At 42.9% G+C, this 17,279-nt stretch overlaps 2 protein-coding genes across 10 annotated transcripts in view; both read left to right on the top strand.

The window, feature by feature from the left end:
- Dixdc1 (DIX domain containing 1) overlaps positions 1-6,969 on the top strand; it is an 89,609-nt gene extending 82,640 nt beyond the window's left edge. For all 9 annotated transcript variants that reach the window (XM_076575343.1, XM_015986958.3, XM_076575344.1 and 6 more), the window contains one exon: positions 3,190-6,969. In XM_076575343.1, coding sequence (XP_076431458.1) covers positions 3,190-3,270 — 81 coding nt within the window. In that variant the 3' untranslated portion in view covers positions 3,271-6,969. The remainder of the gene's footprint in view (positions 1-3,189) is intronic.
- Positions 6,970-10,824: 3,855 nt separating this feature from the next.
- The window catches only part of Dlat (dihydrolipoamide S-acetyltransferase), a 28,821-nt gene continuing 22,366 nt past the window's right edge, over positions 10,825-17,279 (top strand). Inside the window, exons 1-5 of the mRNA XM_006972346.4 lie at positions 10,825-11,434; positions 11,854-11,955; positions 12,356-12,480; positions 12,633-12,783; positions 16,909-17,035. Of these exons, the coding sequence (XP_006972408.1) occupies positions 11,159-11,434; positions 11,854-11,955; positions 12,356-12,480; positions 12,633-12,783; positions 16,909-17,035 (781 nt within the window). The 5' untranslated portion in view covers positions 10,825-11,158. The remainder of the gene's footprint in view (positions 11,435-11,853; positions 11,956-12,355; positions 12,481-12,632; positions 12,784-16,908; positions 17,036-17,279) is intronic.

The following is a 17,279-nucleotide window of genomic DNA, read 5'->3' as shown; positions in this document are numbered from 1 at the left end:
TCGAAGGAAGTGTGTCATTGAAGTCTCTTTTGCTTAAGCCTTGCTCAGTGTTATAGCAACTTCCTGTTGCCTTCTGATCAAGATGTAGCCAGCACCCTGTCTGCCTGCACGCTGCCACGCTCTCCACCATAATGATAATGGACTAAACCTCTGAGACTGTAAACACAGCACTCCAAGTAAATGTTTTCCTTTATAAGAGTTGCTGTGGTCTTGGTGTCTCTTCACAGCAGTAGAAACCCTAACTAAGACACTAACCCTTGATATTTTCTCAGCCTATGCTTCTCCTCATCATCCATTTTCCAAATATAACCTTCTTTTGACAAGAAATTTCTGGGTTCTGGTGTATTACCAAAAATGCCTTCATTGTGATTATAGTATAGAGAAGAATTAAAATCTTCTAACATTTATTTTCAATGTGTGTATTTGTTTTACTTGCATGTGTGTTTGTGCACCACATTCCTGCCTGGTGCCCAAATAGGCCAGAAGATGGTGTCAGAGTCCCTAGAACTGGAATCACAAGTGGTTGTGAGTCACCATGTGGGTGCTAGGAATTGATCTGGGGGGTCCCCAGTGCTCTTGACTGCTGGGACATCTCCAGTCCCCAGTCTTCTTTCTATACCTTTCTATATGCCTGGTACCAAAATGGTCTCCTTTCTTGTTCTTTAAACATATACGGTATTGCTTTCTCCTAGGAAGGCCAAAGTACTTTGTGGATTGTAATTTACTATTCTTATAAATATCCATGAATGAAATAGTGTTAGTGTTTTTATCTCCCAAAATTAGAACATATATGTGTGTGTGTGTGTGTGTGTGTGTGTGTGTGTGGATGTGTTATGATATATGTATGATATATATGTATCATATATCACAAACATATGTATACACACACATATATATAGTTTCAAAGGATAGAACCAAAGACATAGCCTAATTAAGTAATTCTTTTATATTTTCTTATCCTTAGTGTTTAATGTCTTATTTTTTAGATTTTTTTATTATATTAAAAATTTTGTGTGGGGCTGGAAAGATGGCTTAGTGTTAAGAGTGCATACTCTTGGCCAGACAGTGGTGGTGCACACCTTTAATCCCAGCACTTGGGAGGCAGAGCCAGGCGGATCTCTGTGAGTTCGAGGCCAGCCTGATCTACAGAGCAAGATCCAGGACAAGCACCAAAACTACACAGAGAAACCCTGTCTCAAAAACAACAACAACAAAAAAAAAAGAGTGCATACTCTTTTTTAAAAAAATATTTTTATTTGATAATTAATTTAATTTTATATATCAGCCATGAGTGTGCATAATCTTATAGAAGACCCAGGTTGGATTCCCAGCATTCATATCAAATGGCTTACAACCTCCTGTAACTCCAGCTCTAGGGCACCCAATGCTTTTGGCTTCACAGACATCTGTACGCATATGCACATACCTACACACACATGCATATAACTACACACACTCATACATGTCATTAAAAGTAAATCTTAAAGAATATTTGTGCGTGTTTGTTCTCCAAGTCAGAGAGAACTTGTGGAGTCAGGAGTTGATTCTTTTTCCCACTCTGTGGGTCCTGTCATTGAATTCGGGTCCTCCGGCTCTGTGACAATGTCTTTTTCCACTGAGCCACCTCACCAGCCCTTAGCTCCCCTTTTCACCAGTAGTGTTTTATTTATTGACCAATCAGAGCAATTTGACATATAGACCGTCCCACAGCACTTCCCCTTTCTTTTTTTTAAAAGGAAGGTTTTAACTTTTACACATCTCCAAAGTCAGCTTGGTATATTTGGGAATTTGGGCGTAGCTTCTCTTACTACTTCCTGCTGGAGGGGGGCGCTGTATCTTATGGGGACACAAAGAAAATTTTAGGATCATGGAGTAGTCCGTGACTTGAAACGATTCTGGATGTTGGATCATCTGGGCCATGGTGTCATCGGAGACCTTTCAGGTGGTCTTGGCTGGTCAAACCTGATGTATCTTAATCTGGAACAAATCCATAGCCTCTGGCTTTCTGTAGAAACAAAAGCAGAGCCTCCTTTCCAAAGCAACATATCCTTACATCCAAATTTTGAAGTTAAGGTGCCTTTAAAATACACATTTTGGCATAACTCAACAGCTTTTGCAATCAAATGTTTCTCTTCAGTTACGAATATCAAAGAGAACATAATCCAGATTCTCTGTGTGGTAGCCATCTTTATGTGGCTTATGTTTTATATTACCTTGAGCCTATTGCTTTAAACTGCAGCCTTCTAAGCCTGAAACGGTGCTGTGGCTGCTGGCTCCTCCCACTTCAGCTTCCCAACATGGCGGTGGTACGTTTTCCGCCAGCTCTGGGAGCCATTGTGGGTCTGTGCTTTTATCCAAGCAGCGTGTAGCCCAGAAACCTCTTTTTGTTTTGTACTAGCAAAGGCTAAATCCACCACGCAGCTTAATGTGCCACTTGCAGAGGCCTCATTCCTGCCATACTGCACACCGAGGTCACACACTAGGAACCCACCAGTAGCTCAAACCGGCAGGCTGCCGCTCATTTAAGAGAGACAATTAGGAAGCTGTTTTTAGCTCCTTTTTAGAATCTTTTCTCAGGTTTTAGGTAGAAACTTTTGCCAACACGTTGGGCGCCATTTGTTGCTGGAGGGCTTCTCTCCAGGTTCCCCAAGCCCCGCAGTCCCACAATCCACTTATAAAATAATCACTCAGACGCTTATATCACTTATAAACTGTATGGCCATGGCAGGCTTCTTGCTAACTGTTCTTTTATCTTAAATTAACCCATTTTTATCAATCTATACCTTGCCACGTGGCTGGTGGCTTACCGGCATCTTTACATGCTGCTGGTCATGGCGGCGGCTGCAGTGTCTCTCTGCCTCAGCCTTCTGCTTCCCAGAATTCTCCTCTCTCCTTGTCCCACCTACTTCCTGCCTGGCCACTGGCCAATCAGTGTTTTATTTATTGACCAATCAGAGCAATTTGACATATAGACCGTCCCACAGCACAGTAGTGTTGTTTAAGTGACTCTGTTACTTCACTCTGTAGTTTCTGTTCTGCTGAGGCAGGGTATCATTCACACCATGACCCAACCTGGCCTGGAACTCATAGCTATTCTCCTGCCTCAGCCTGCTGGGCACTCCAGTTACAGGCACACACCACATTCCAGGCTGTATTTTTCCATTGTGGCTTCTTTTTTTCTTAACCTAGGTTTTCCATGATGACGATGCCATCCCTGGATGGGAGGGGAAAATTGTGGCCTGGGTGGAAGAAGACCACAGAGAGAATTAACCGGACCCCGGACACTCCCTGGCTGCTTCTCTCAGGAAAGACGACTAACACCAGAGTACGCTGAGGAGTTTCTAATTCCTGCTGCCAAAAAGAAGCTTCTTCAAGTATGATGGTTATGGGCCAGTCCTGTTGGTGTGCCTGGTATATCTAGTACTTAAAGTCTCTGTCCAAACACAGACCATGGGTCCATCTGGAGCTCCTTGTCCGTGGGAACAGTGTTTTATTCTACTCTGAGGACACCAAACCGAAGGCCTTAACCACCAGGAGTGGATGATCCCTCTCTTGTAGGGGCCTGGCTGCTATTATCTGGAACCTGGAAGTGGATGCATCTCTCCTTTATGGTACAGTGTTCATTCCATTGGCCTCAAAGGTTGCAGCAATCAGAGTCCCAGCATCTGTGCTCACAGACAAGGCAAAGGTACCGACTTTTCTGCTTCTCTGCAGACGTTGCAGCCCAGGAGTAACTCAAGTGGTACCAAAGATGAAAGCCCACTTGCATCTGTTGACCTTGGACATGGATGATGCTGACTTGTTGATTGGGTGGGGAGAGGGTTGCCCATAGTGTGCTATACTATGCCAAAACCATAATGAAGACCTTGGACCGCCTCTTCTGGTTCCGACTCTTCTGCAGCTTGTCCTTCGCCCATTTGGGCATTTTTTCCCCCACGAACTGCTGGTTTCCCCTGGGGACTCTTTAACTTCAGAGCCATTTCTTCCTCTCCACACAGATGAACTTTGTGCTTGAAAAGAATTAGAAGCGAGAGGCTCCTGGAGCATTCAGGAGGGGACGGAAAGGTGCTGCTACCACTTCTCTGTGACAAACGCACAGCATCTCCTTTGCATTTGCAAGGAGACAGACCATTAATTTGTGTTCGTGATTTGAGCACCAGCATAATTTACTGGTCTGTTTCTGATTTCAAGACTGGAGTTGTTTTCTGTTACATGCTTAGTCTGGGCTGTTCCTTTAGGGCACAATGGAACCCACGGGGCATGGAGCATGAGTTGTGAATGGCAGGGTTGAATCAAGGTCAAGAGTCATTTCACATTGCAACACTGTCCAGTTTCCAGAGGTTACTCAATAACTTGGGTTTTCTCATTCACACATCTAGCACCATCCACCTATCAGCCATGATTATTTATAGAAGTCCCTCAAAGCGGTCTGCAACCACCCCTGTACACTGCCAAACAGAAGAGTGGGACAGATGGGTCGGTCAGTCCTGGGATCTGCCTGTCTCTGTTTGTCACTCATTGTCAGCCATTTGAACAGACTACTCTTGGGAACGCTGAGATAACATCTTATTGTTTTATATAGACATGTCTTTTAAAAATAGTTCATGTTTGAGAATTGTTTGGTGCTCATTTGCTTTTGCCTGAGAACCATGTCTATTTTTATAACTCGTGTGACTTCTGTGTATTCTCACATTCCCTGTACCCCGCCCATTTTCTAGAGTGCCCAATAGCTTTTCTACGGTCTCTTCTTACCGCCTCTTGTGGTTTCAGAACAAGCTTTATTTTGTTACGAGTATACTAATGGCAGTCGATTCCTGTCCAGTTCTCCCTGCTGTTTTACTGCTAGAGGGGTTTTTGTTTTGTTTTGTTTTTTTAAATCTAGTTGATTGCTCTTCTAAAAGAGATCAAGGACCTTTCAAAAAGAAAGTCTTTCATGCACACTACCCTGGTCTTCTATTGAAGAACAATTTTTCATCAGCTGTAACTAGGAAAGTTCAGGAAAGTCAGCCATAGGCAAGAACAACTCATTGTGAACGCCAACAGAAGAAAACAGTATTATTTCCAATTTTTTCTCAAGATGACTGGAGGGATAAAAGTCCGTACGTCACCAATTTCTCTGTTGCATGAAATTTAATGTTTGCTATTTGACAGCATGAGGGTGACCAGGCTCAACTTCGTTACTGTAGTCCAGGTACGACTTACCTTGAATGTCTGTCTCCTAAACCAGATATCCCTTGTCCATTTTCTTTCAGCAAACAGTCGTAACATTATGTGGAATTAACTTTTCAGCAAAAATTAAATCAGAGAAAAAGCTTCGAAGTCCTCTATATTGTGTTTTATTTTTATCTCTTTTTGGAAAAGGAGCCACATGGTCTTAGTGCCTACATAAAAAGCAGAGGTCTAATGTAGGGGACAATGTAGCTCACTAATCTCATGTACCTTGGGCAAAATGGCCCAGCATCTTCACTGGAAGATATATTTATTAATTCCTGTACATTCTGGGCCAGGGATCCTCATTCCGGTCCATAACACTGGAGAGCAAGAGCAAGCATGAATTCCTTCTGTTTTGAATAATCTCCTGATTGGCTGTGCTCCAGGGCAGTGGTTCTCAATCTGTGGGTCATGACCCCTTTGGGGGTTGAATGACCCTTTCACATGGGCTCGCCTAAGACCATCAGAAAACAGATATTTACATTAAGATTCATGACAGTAGCAAAATTACAGTTATGAAGTAGCAAGGAAAATAATTTTGTTTGGGGGTCACAACAACATAAGGAAGTTATTAAAGGGTCATAGCATTAGGAAGGTTGAGAAGCACTGCTCTAAGAGAACTTGTGGATTAAAAAATATATTGTTCCCTAATGGTATTGGTGTGAGCCTGTCCATCCCGCCATTGCCGACATTCTTTCCTTGAGAAAAACTATATTTAAATGTTAGGGAGTCCTAAAATAATCTCTTAACCATGTTTTTAAAAAAATGTAAACTAGGCATAGTGGCTCAAGCCTTTAATCCCAGCACTGGGGGGGGGGGGGGCTGAGGCAGGCGGATCTCTGGATCTCTGAGTTTGAGGCCACCCTGGACTACAGAGTCAGTTCCAGGACAGCCAGGACTACATAGTGAAACCCTGTCTTGAAAACAAAAAAACCAAAACAAATATACTCATGTGCAGAAATGTACCTACACACACACACACACACACACACACACACACACACACACACACACACACACCCTGTATACACACAATTAAAAACAAAAATAAATCTTAAAAAAGACCCCATAAGTGCTAATTTAGTTATTTAAAAACTGAAGAGTACCCTCTTCTTGCTCAAGTCCCTAAAACATCTGGGTTGGAACACTTTACAGTTTGTAGCTAAACTTCCACCTGGTGATAGATACATGCCTGTAATTCCAGCATTTGGGAGGCTAAGGCAGGAGGATTACCAGGTTGATGTCAGCCTGGGCTACATAATGAGATCTGTGTTTGGATTAAAAGGAAGAAAGAAATGGAAGTATGGTTTAAATATATTTGGCAACAGCAATGCTCCTTACCAACTTTTCAGGTCTTTCGTCTGGGATGTAAATGGAAAAAGATCTTTATGTTTTACATCCAATTCAAGAGTACTCGATTACTGAAAAGCATTCTGGTTATAATTGAAATTTTCACTTTTAATCATAAGCATCGGTAACTGCACACTCTTTTTTGTTGAACTTGTTAAGAGGAATAGCTTGCTTAAACTACATATATATAAAGTTCTATTTTCTTAGAAACATGGAGGTTTGTAACCACTGCTTTCAGAGATTACTACCGTGTGTTCTGTTTTACAGTGTCTTCACAAAAACCTTGTTATGCCAGAGCTTTCTGATCATCAAAGTGGTAGCAGTTTTAACTGCCCGTATGTACCAGAATTGTGAACAAGTCAAAACCACATACACACACTACGAATAAAATGGAGTTTACAAACTAAATCCACTTCATCATTTTCATTTACGTCTCTTAACTGAGATCAGACAGTAAAGCCATTAGATTTAGTGAAGGTAAATTTCCTCAAGTGATCTCCCTGGTAGCATGTTTACTCATTATCAGGAAGGTGGAGATAAGGATTGTTTTATTGCTAGAGATATTTTACTGTTGGTATTTCTAACGTAAGCACAAGATAGGTTATTATAAAAAATGATTAGCTAGTTTTGCACCTATTTTGAAATCATATGTAAATGTACAGACACAGGAGAACCTGAGAGCATAAACTCTATGATAATATTAATCTTCAAAAGCAGTGTGAATCCTAATTAGTTCACAAGTGTTAGTTTCAGAAGACTGGATCCTGGTCCCTTGTGCAGGCTAAGCATGCTTTCTCCCACTGAGCCACTCAGGACTCCAGCCAGAAATACATATTTATCTATCTTTCTATTTTGAGACAGCATCTCACTATGTTATCCAAACTAATAGATTCAGATGATTAATCATTTTCCTTCAGCCTCTGGAGTAGCTAGGACTACAGGCATGGACTACCACCCCAGCCCAAAAATTAATGATTAAAAGAATCCGAGTTCACAAATCAATTTAAAGGCTGCCTCCCCCAAATTCAAGCAGGCTTCATTTATCACTAATGTTATTGATTTAAATGTTTGATATGTTTCGATCTTTAGCTCTGAGTGCTTTCTTTCATTGGCTTCTGATTACATACTTTTAACTTTGTTTTGTTGACTATGTAGACTTGGTTGGTCTGGAGCTTGCTATGTAGACTAGTCAGTCTGGCCTGGAAATCACAGAGATCCACTTACCTCTGTGTCTCAAGGGCTAGGATTTTAAAAAAACAAACAAAAAACTTTTTTTTTAAAGGTAGAGTGTAGGCAGGTAGCCCAGGCTGGCCACATGGCACCAGAACAGTCATGCACCACCATGCTGGCTATCAGTTTGGCTTTTTTCCCAATTTCTTCCTGCATTCTTGGTGTTCTCTGACCATCTGTATGTACATTGAGGAATTAGTGTACATACAGCACATGCTTCTTCCTAATCCAATTCACCTTCAGCTCAGAAATGATGAGGCTTTCTAACTATATAGCCATACAATGAATGTTTATTTAATAAATGTTGCACATAAAATTGTTGGTCAATAATAACTCAAAAGTCATGCACGTGGAACTGATATTACTACACTAACTCAGAAGACAATGAGAAACAAAACAATAGATTTCTGAACTGCTTAGCAGATTAGTTTTGCTGTAAAATAAAGTTATGGGCCACATAATGATGGTCTGCTAATGACCTGTACAGCATACAAAGGTTCCCCCCCCCCCCGTAAGGTTAGTCACCAAGTGTTTGTGTTGCTCAGCGGCACTGCAGCCACCACTGTTCGCATGGATGCAATCATTTCTATGACGGAGCGTGTGGATGCAATCATTTCTATGACGGGGCGTCTTGAATTTCTTCTGCTTGTGTTTCCTACACCTGTGAGGAATTTTCACATGATCCCCAGGTATCGAGGTATATAAAGTTACAAACAAAACATTTATTAAATAATAAATTTATTTAAAAACAAGTCTTTGACAGTTTTACCAGTCATTAACGGTGAACTCAAATTTCTATATAATTAGATGTTCTTTGTTTTGACATACAGAATTAAATTTACAAAACACATCATGTATGTTTATGAAGTTTTTAAAGGATAAGTTAAACCATTTTAAAGTCCCATCACCTAAATATTATTTCTCACCCATACTACATTTATTGTGTGTGTGTGTGTGTGTGTGTGTGTGTGTGTCCGTGTCCAGGGCACACATCTGAAGGTGGTCGGAGGACAGTTTTGGAGAGTCTGTTCTCTTTGACTATGTGCATTCCAGGGACAGAACTTAAACCACCAAGTTTAGTGGCAAGCACCTTTACCCCCCTGGCTGTCTCACCCATATGGATATGATTTTGAATATAAAGTCTAGGTTCACAAATGAGAGAAAATATACAACCTGTCCCTTCCGAGACTGAGTTAATTTGCTTCATCAAGTTGCATCCATGTTGTGAATGACAAAACTCCATTATCTGTGACTGAAAAAGTTACACTGTGTATATACACCACATTTTAGTTAGCCATTCCTTTAGGATGGACACAGAGTTTAGTCCTATAAATGAGGGATTGTGTGTGAACTGTGTTGCAATGAAGAGTGATGTGCAAGAGAAGAAAAGGAGTTAAATCTTGGCTGGATATATGGTACTGCAATACAGAGTATCAACATTTTTCAGAGTGGATTAATATTTTGATTTATGATTGTCAATACTGAGAATGTTGCTTCATATAAATATGTAGCACATGAGCTGGCAAGATAGCTCAGTGCGGAGCTGGAGAGATGGCTCAGAGGTTAAGTGCACTGGCGCGCGCGCGCGCGCGCGCGCACACACACACACACACACACACACACACAGAAAATAAACGTAGTAAAAAAAAATTAAAAATATACAACATAAAACCTGTATTTAAGGCCATTCCAGAAATTACTGGAAATTCTGTCCTAATCTCAAACTCAAACCAGCTGCAGCAATTTTAAAATTCAAATACTCTGCAAATCCAATCCAGAGATACACTACAATAATTTTTACACGTTAAAGAATAACTGTGTGTTAGCCGGGCGGTGGTGGCGCACGCCTTTAATCCCAGCACTCGGGAGGCAGAGGCAGGCGGATCTCTGTGAGTTCGAGGCCAGCCTGGGCTACCAAGTGAGCTCCAGAAAAGGCGCAAAGCTACACAGAGAAACCTTATCTCGAAAAAAAAAAAAAATGAATAACTGTGTGAGAATGTCTTTGTTTTCTGTAATTAACCATTATGTTCATAAAAGAGCAGAAAGCCGTACAGTAAAACCAGTGTGAATCATACCACACATGATCTGTGCCAAGGTGTTTCAAGCAGTGTTGGCTGGCCTTGAGTGACCCCGAGGTCATGGCAGTGCAAAGTGCCAGTGTTCTCAGAGCCAGGGCTGCCAGGACACGGTGACATGCAGAGTAGGCAACAGTAGCGAGAAACAACCTAGGTTTGGGTAGTTGTGTTCGGATACTTTTCACTGTTGCCATTTTTTTTCTTTATTTTGACCTTCACCTCGTTACTCCATAGTTTAAGAAACCTTTTTCTATTGAGTTCACACAACTGCAGAATGGCCGGACAATGCATTTTGCAAAGTTGTATCTTAATTTCTTTTTTTTTAAAAGACAGGGTCTCAGTTTGTAGCCCGAGCTGGGCGGGAACTTGCTATATAGACCAGGCTAGCCGGGAACTTAAGTGAGCCACCTGCCTCTGGCCTCTGGAATGCTGTTATTAAAGGCGTGCGCCTCCATGTCCGGTGTGCTTCTTAAATCTTTTCGTTATTTAAGAGGATACGGTGGTAATTTGGGGGTAATATAGCCGTTTTCGCAAACAAGTATTTTTATATAGGGGACATAATTAGTCCTCTGAGACAAACTCGAAATGTGAAAATGTACCTTCTTCTTGGCTGCCCTTCTTACCATTTGGCTGATGAAAACCCTGTTGCTTCCATTTCGAGGGGGTTAAGGACCTGAAATCTTTTCAACCTAGGACAGCCTGCAAGGGTCGGCGGGGTCTGCAGCCAAGGGACGACCCCCGAACCCCGGAGGCCACTCGCGGGCCTTTCTTCCTCCAACTTGGGGCGGTTCGTCTCCAGATCGCAACCACTTCCCTAAAGCTTTGGATTACTGTCGGCCCAGGCTCGTTCCCCAGCTTTTTCTGAGAGCAAAGAAGGGTGTTCCCTTTGGCACCGCCTCCCGGAGCGCAGGCTTCAGCCGGTCCGACACCCCCGTCTCTTAGGCCACCACCTTAGAGCGGGCCGTGCGTCCCATCCTCTGCGACACCTCTCCTCGGGCCACCCACACCCCTGATCCTTTCCACAACGTGCGCTGCCCGCGACTGCCTCGAAGCGCCTCGGCCCCCGCGGACCCGAAGCTGTGGTCGGGGTCCTTCCCGGGTGTCCCCCAGACCGGTTCCCCGCAGAGGGGCGCAGACGGGCGCAGACGCCGCGCGTTCCGGCCGCCAGTCCAAGGAGCCGCTTTTACGACACTGCGCGACCGTAGGGCGCGGCTGACGGCAGAGCCGCGCTGCTCTTGGAGAGGTCACTCCGGAGACGGCGGAGCTTTTGGGGCGTGGGGGTCGGTGGCAGTATGTGGCGCGTCTGTGCGCGGCGGGCGCGGAGTGCAGTGCCCAGGGCCGAACTCGGGCCTCGGTGGGCAGTCTTGAAGGAAGGCCCCGGGGCCCCATGCGGGAGCCCGCGGGCCGACCCCGCCGCGGCTCGTTGCAGCAGCGGGACCCCGAGCTATGGGGTCCGCTTGCTGTGCGGCTGGAGCTCCGGCTCGGACACTGCGCCGCGTAACCGCTTACTGCGGCAGCTCCTGGGGTCTCCAGGCCGTCGCTCTTACTGCCTCCCCCCGCACCAGAAGGTGAGTGCTCCACCCCAGACCCCGTTTGTCCTTCAGAGCCGGTGGTTCCTTGGCGTGGGGGGAAATCCTCCTTGAGAGGCCTCTGTGAGCCAGCTCCCTCCAGGATCGACAACTGCCTTGCCCAAGACCTTCCCAGTAGGGATCTCTTCCATTGAAAGAAAAGCTTCAAGCCTGGGGCTATATGCAAAAGGTCTGGGTTCTCACGTGCTGTCTCAGATCCACTAGACCGACTGGAGGATCCACCTGCCACTTTTGAAAGCCGTGAACTTCTGGGTTGCACGAACTCCCATTGAATCCCCAGGGTTCAGTTCGTAATGGGACTCAGTAAATTCTTTGCATGGAATTGAATGGAATGAAACTCTAAACCACACCGAGAGTTAAGTATCTCTGTTTAAATGGTGCTGCTTTTTCTCCCCCAGGTTCCATTGCCTTCCCTTTCCCCTACGATGCAGGCAGGCACTATAGCCCGCTGGGAAAAAAAAGAAGGGGAAAAAATCAGTGAGGGTGATCTAATTGCAGAGGTAAGTTTTAAAATATGCCGCTGATGTTAAGGGAGTGGTTTTGCTGAGTCGCCTGAGCCTTAGCTTTCTGGTGGGTAGTTACTCCTTTCTCTTCAAGAAACTTATTTTTCCTCTCACAGTCATTAGAGATGTTTGGCTAGGTAAGTTGTCAGCAACTAGCTAAACTGACTGTTTTTTGAGACAGGGTTTCATCGTGTAACTCTGGCTGGCCTGCAACTCAGAGATCTGTTTCCTTTTGCTACCGAATGTTAGCAATACCTGGCTACTACCCAAAATGGTTTTTTTTTAACCATTCTTTTCAGTCTGTGGTAGTGGGTTTATCTTCATATGAGATTCTAGTCACATTGTAATTCACCGAGTGTTGGCAGTACAAACCTAAGCTAATGCTTTGTGTTAAAAGGTTGAAACGGATAAAGCCACTGTTGGATTTGAGAGCTTGGAGGAGTGCTATATGGCAAAGATCCTTGTTGCCGAAGGGACCAGAGATGTTCCAGTTGGAGCCATCATCTGTATCACAGTTGAAAAGTGAGTAAAAATCCTTGTAATTTGTGCACATTTGGTGCTTCTAGAACATTGTAGCTTAAAGTGGAAGTTCAAGACTTTTGAAGACTTGTTGGTAGGTGGGGACTAGATTTGCTTTATAAACTCCATGTTTATATGTTCTTTTTCTTCTTCAGACCTGAGGATATTGAGGCCTTTAAAAATTATACATTGGATTCAGTAGCAGCTACCCCACAGGCAGCCCCAGCATCAGCTCCAGCTGCTTCTGCTGCACCAAGTGCACCTTCTGCAAGGGCTCCTGGGAGCTCCTATCCTACTCACATGCAGGTAAGGCTCAGCCTCTGAGTGCTGGCACCTGGTGATTTTTTACTTACACCTTTTTTTTATGGATGGCGGTTGCATCCTGAAAACTTTTCATTAAAAACAGTGCTTGTCATTTGGCAGTGCACAGATATTTAACTGTGACACTTGATGGCTTTCATTCTTGATTGTTGTCTCTAAGTGTGTGAATTTGGACAGTTCCTTTAACCTTTCTCAGCCTTAGCATGGGACACAGGATAATCCTTGGTTTTCCTCTCAAAAACGTTAAAGGTTCTGAGGAGATTTTTTTTTTCTCCTCTACAAGTAGAATTTATAATAGAGAACAGGCGATGTCTGTTGAATGAAGTCCCCAGATGAAGTTTTCTTTTGTTTGGACTGGTATATTTCCAAGCATAGATGGAGTATTCCAATAATGCTCATAAATGAGAACAGTAACGATGAAGAGTAAGTGTGAATTGACTAAGGAGGTGGCTCAGCAGTTAAGAGCACTGGCTGCTCTTCCAGAAGACCCAGGTTTGATTCCCAGCACCCACATGGCAGCTCACAACTGTCTAACTGCAGTTCCAGGGGATCTGACACCCTCACACAGACACACGTGGGCAAAACACCAATGCACAAAAAATAAAAATAAATAAGTCATTTAAAGAGAAGAAGTAGGGAATTAAGTGTACAGAATACCATTATAACAAAGCTAGTGGCCGTAAGTGCAGTTACCATGAACCTAAACCAGCTTTTAGGGAACTAAAGCATGCTTTTTTTTTCTTTTAAAGTAAGATTTTTCTTTCATACACATAATCTAATTGATGGTTTCCCATCCCCTCAACTCCTCCCAGATCCTCCCACTTCTCTGCCTATCCAAATCCACACCCTTTCTTTCTTTCTCTCATTAGAAAACAAACAGGCATCTAAAAAAGAATACTAATAAAATAAAATAATAATAAATGAGATAGGGTAAAACAAACAGGGGGAAAAAGAGCCAAAGAAAAAGCACAAGAAACATAGACGCCAAGCCACACACGCTGAATCCGTTCATTGGGTAGTAGTTTTCCTCTGTGTATTTATGTGGTTCTTATGTCGGAAGGAGGTAAAATCTAAAGGATTAAGATTTGACCTTTCTTTAATGTTTTTGTTTGTTTGTTTTTTTTTTTTTTTTTTTTTTTGGTTTTTCGAGACAGGGTTTCTCTGTATAGCTTTGCGCCTTTCCTGGAACTCACTTGGTAGCCCAGGCTGGCCTCGAACTCACAGAGATCCGCCTGGCTCTGCCTCCCTAGTGCTGGGATTAAAGGCGTGCGCCACCACCGCCCGGCTGTTTGTTTGTTTTTAAGACAAAGTGTAGTCGGATTTTTTGGGGGGGCAGCCAGCTCACAAATAATGACAGAGACTTGCTAATTATTTAAGCTCAGCCTTAGCTTAGGCTTGTCCCACTAGCTCTTATAACTTAGAGTAACCTATTTATATTAGTCTTATGTTCTGCCATGTGGCATTGCATCATCTCTGTATTGTCCATCCTGCTTTCTCGGAATTTGCCTGGCGACCCCACCCTTCTTCTTCCCAGAGTTCTCTCTCTGCCCAGAAGTCCAGCCTGTACCTTCTGCCTAGCTATTGGCTGTTCAGTTTTTATTACACCAGTGAAAGCAATACGTCTTCACACAGTGTAAAATATCCCAGAAACATGGGGTTTCTCTGTGTAGCTCTGGTTGTCCTGGAACTCTGTAGACCAGGCTGATCCTCCTGCCTCTGCCTCCCTAGTACTCAAATTAAAGGTGTGTGCCACGACCGCCTGGCCTATCTTTCCTTAACTTTATAGGAAGTTTTCTGAATGAATCAGTTTCTTTGGAAGTCATATTCAACTCTGTTGGTGGCAGTCACTTACGGAATTTTGCCTGGTCTTTAGCTTTCACGATTATTTCAGTTTAGCAGCCATATTTTATTACGTAATACCTTCTCTCTCCATTTTATAGTGCTTTATGTTCAGGTGTTAGAATTTGGCCCTAAGAATCCTTTGAGATGATAAAGATATTTCACACACACACACACACACACTTTCATTTACTTCACTGGTCATTATGAAACAAAGAAAACAAATTCTGAACAGAAAGTAATTTTTAAAGAATTTTCTAGCTGGGCGGTGGTGGCGCATGCCTTTAATCCCAGCACTTGGGAGGTAGAGCCAGGTGGATCTCTGTGAGTTTGAGGCCAGCCTGGGCTACCAAGTGAGTCCCAGGAAAGGCGCAAAGTTCCGCAGAGAAACCTTGTCTCAAAAAACCAAAAAAAAAAAAAAAAGAATTTTCTAGAGCCAGGCATTGTGGTACATCCCTTTAATCCCAGCACTTGGGAGGCAGAAGTGGGCAGATAGATCTCTGTGAGTTTGAGGCCAACCTGCTCTACAAAGTGAGTTCAAGGACAGCTAGGACTGTTACACAGAGAAACCCTGTCTCAAAAAAAAAAAAAAAAAACAACCAAAAACATTTTAAAAAATAAAAAAAAAAAGGATTTTCTAGGTCTTGTTTTATTTTTTCCCACTTCTAGAGACATTATTGACTGAAATTATTTTTTCCTTAGTATAAGGCTATTGCTACTTAAAAGACTAAGAAGATAGCACATAAAATCCATATTAACATATCACTGTTCACAAACTCAGTGAACACAATCATATAAATAGGAATACAATTAAAATTTTTACATGTGTTTAGTGTGCATGTAGGTATACTGTGCATATATGTTTAGAGGTCAGAAAACAATTCATGAAGAAACCATGTATCTATATCCATCTATCTATCTAAAAATAAAAAAATATAGTATTTAGTTTTTGTTTTTTCCTCTAATCTTGAGATCAAACTCAGGGCCCCAAGCATGCTGGTCAAATACTCTTCTACTGTTAACCTTCATCCTTTGCTCTAAGAAGAGCTCTTAATGTTCATTTTTTTCATAATTTATTTTTATTGTATGTGCATTTCTGTTTTGCCTGCACGTGTGTCTGTGTGAGGGTTGGGTACTCAGAAACTGGAGTAGCAGACAGTTTCGGGCCATCACGTGGATGCCGGGAATTGATCCCAGGTCCTCTGAAAGAGTAGTCAGTGCTTTTAACTGCTGAGCCATCTTTCCAGCCCCATGTTCATTTTTTAAATTTGTGTGTGTGTACGCATGTGCATGCTGGTGCTCTCAGAGGCAGGAAGGAGATTATGGACTCCTGGAGGTGGAGTTACAGGTGGTTGTGAGCTGTCCTACGTGGATGCTGGGAACTGAACTCCGGTCCTATGAAAAAGCAGCGAGAGCTCTTAACTGCTAAGTCATCTCTCTAGCCCTTAATTAAAACAAACAAACAAACAAACAAACAAACAAAAAAACAACTCCTCTCTAGTAAGTGTGAATTAAGTGTGGTTTCTTATGAGTGAAAAGATAAAAAGATAAATAGATGCTCATTGCAGAACACAGCTAATTCAACAGAGTAGTCTGTCTAGACCAAGATCATCCTGTGAAAATGAAAAGTATCTATTAGCTCTCAACCTGAAAGTTTTGACCCCTTTTATAGGGGTCGAATATCACATATCCAGCATATCAGATATGTAGATTACAATTCATAACTCTAGCAGAATTATAGTTATGAAGTAGCACTGAAATAATTTTATGTTTGGGAGTCACCACAACATGAGGAACTGTATTAAAGAGTTGCAGAATTAGGAAGGTTGAGAACCACTGTCCTGGTTGAAAAAAATACTCCACATATATATTGAGCAGCTCGTTTTGACCATCTGAAAGAAATCCTTCCCACCTGCCTGTTGGTTTTAATTTCAGAGGATGGGTTAGGGCAACTGGTCACGTATACTCACCCTTGTTCTGAAAGGTGACTTAACTGGTGGAAAGCTAATGAGCACAGAGCCTTGCTGTGATGGGTAATGTGTTTTTTTGGTTGTGGTTTAATTTTGAGCCAAGGTCTCACTGTGTAGTCCAGATTGATCTCAAACTCATGATCCTTCTGCCTTTTGAGTGTTGAGATTACCGATTAATTCCACTAGACCTGGGTGTGACAGGTGACTGAATTGCCAGTCTCCGGCTCTCGTGGGAGATCATGCATTTGCTGCTGTTGTGTGCGGTGCCCTCTGGTCAAGAGTGATGCATTTGTTTCTGCAGATACTTCTTCCTGCCCTCTCCCCCACCATGACCATGGGCACGGTCCAGAGATGGGAAAAGAAAGTGGGTGAGAAGCTCAGTGAAGGAGACTTACTGGCAGAGATAGAGACTGACAAGGCCACTATAGGTGAGAGTTCTTCAGTTCTTGGTCGTTGAGTGAGGAGGAGGATGGCCATCCTTTCCTGTACTGAGTGAGTGATATATGTATTTTATAATTCCTGGGATTTACTGCCTAGGGCATGATATTTTATAACAAAGTCACACACAGTCACATATGTCAGTTCTGAGCTGTACTCATCAATTGAGGATATGTCAAGATTTGTTATTGGGCCATGGTTTGCTCTCTGCCGTGTTCTTATGATATTCAGAAG

The sequence above is a fragment of the Peromyscus maniculatus genome, chromosome 7 (genome assembly GCF_049852395.1).
Source record: "Peromyscus maniculatus bairdii isolate BWxNUB_F1_BW_parent chromosome 7, HU_Pman_BW_mat_3.1, whole genome shotgun sequence".
In the NCBI taxonomy this organism is placed as follows: Eukaryota; Metazoa; Chordata; class Mammalia; order Rodentia; family Cricetidae; genus Peromyscus; species Peromyscus maniculatus.
The sequence above is the reverse complement of the archived record's forward strand: the minus strand, read 5'-3'. Positions and strand labels throughout refer to the sequence as shown.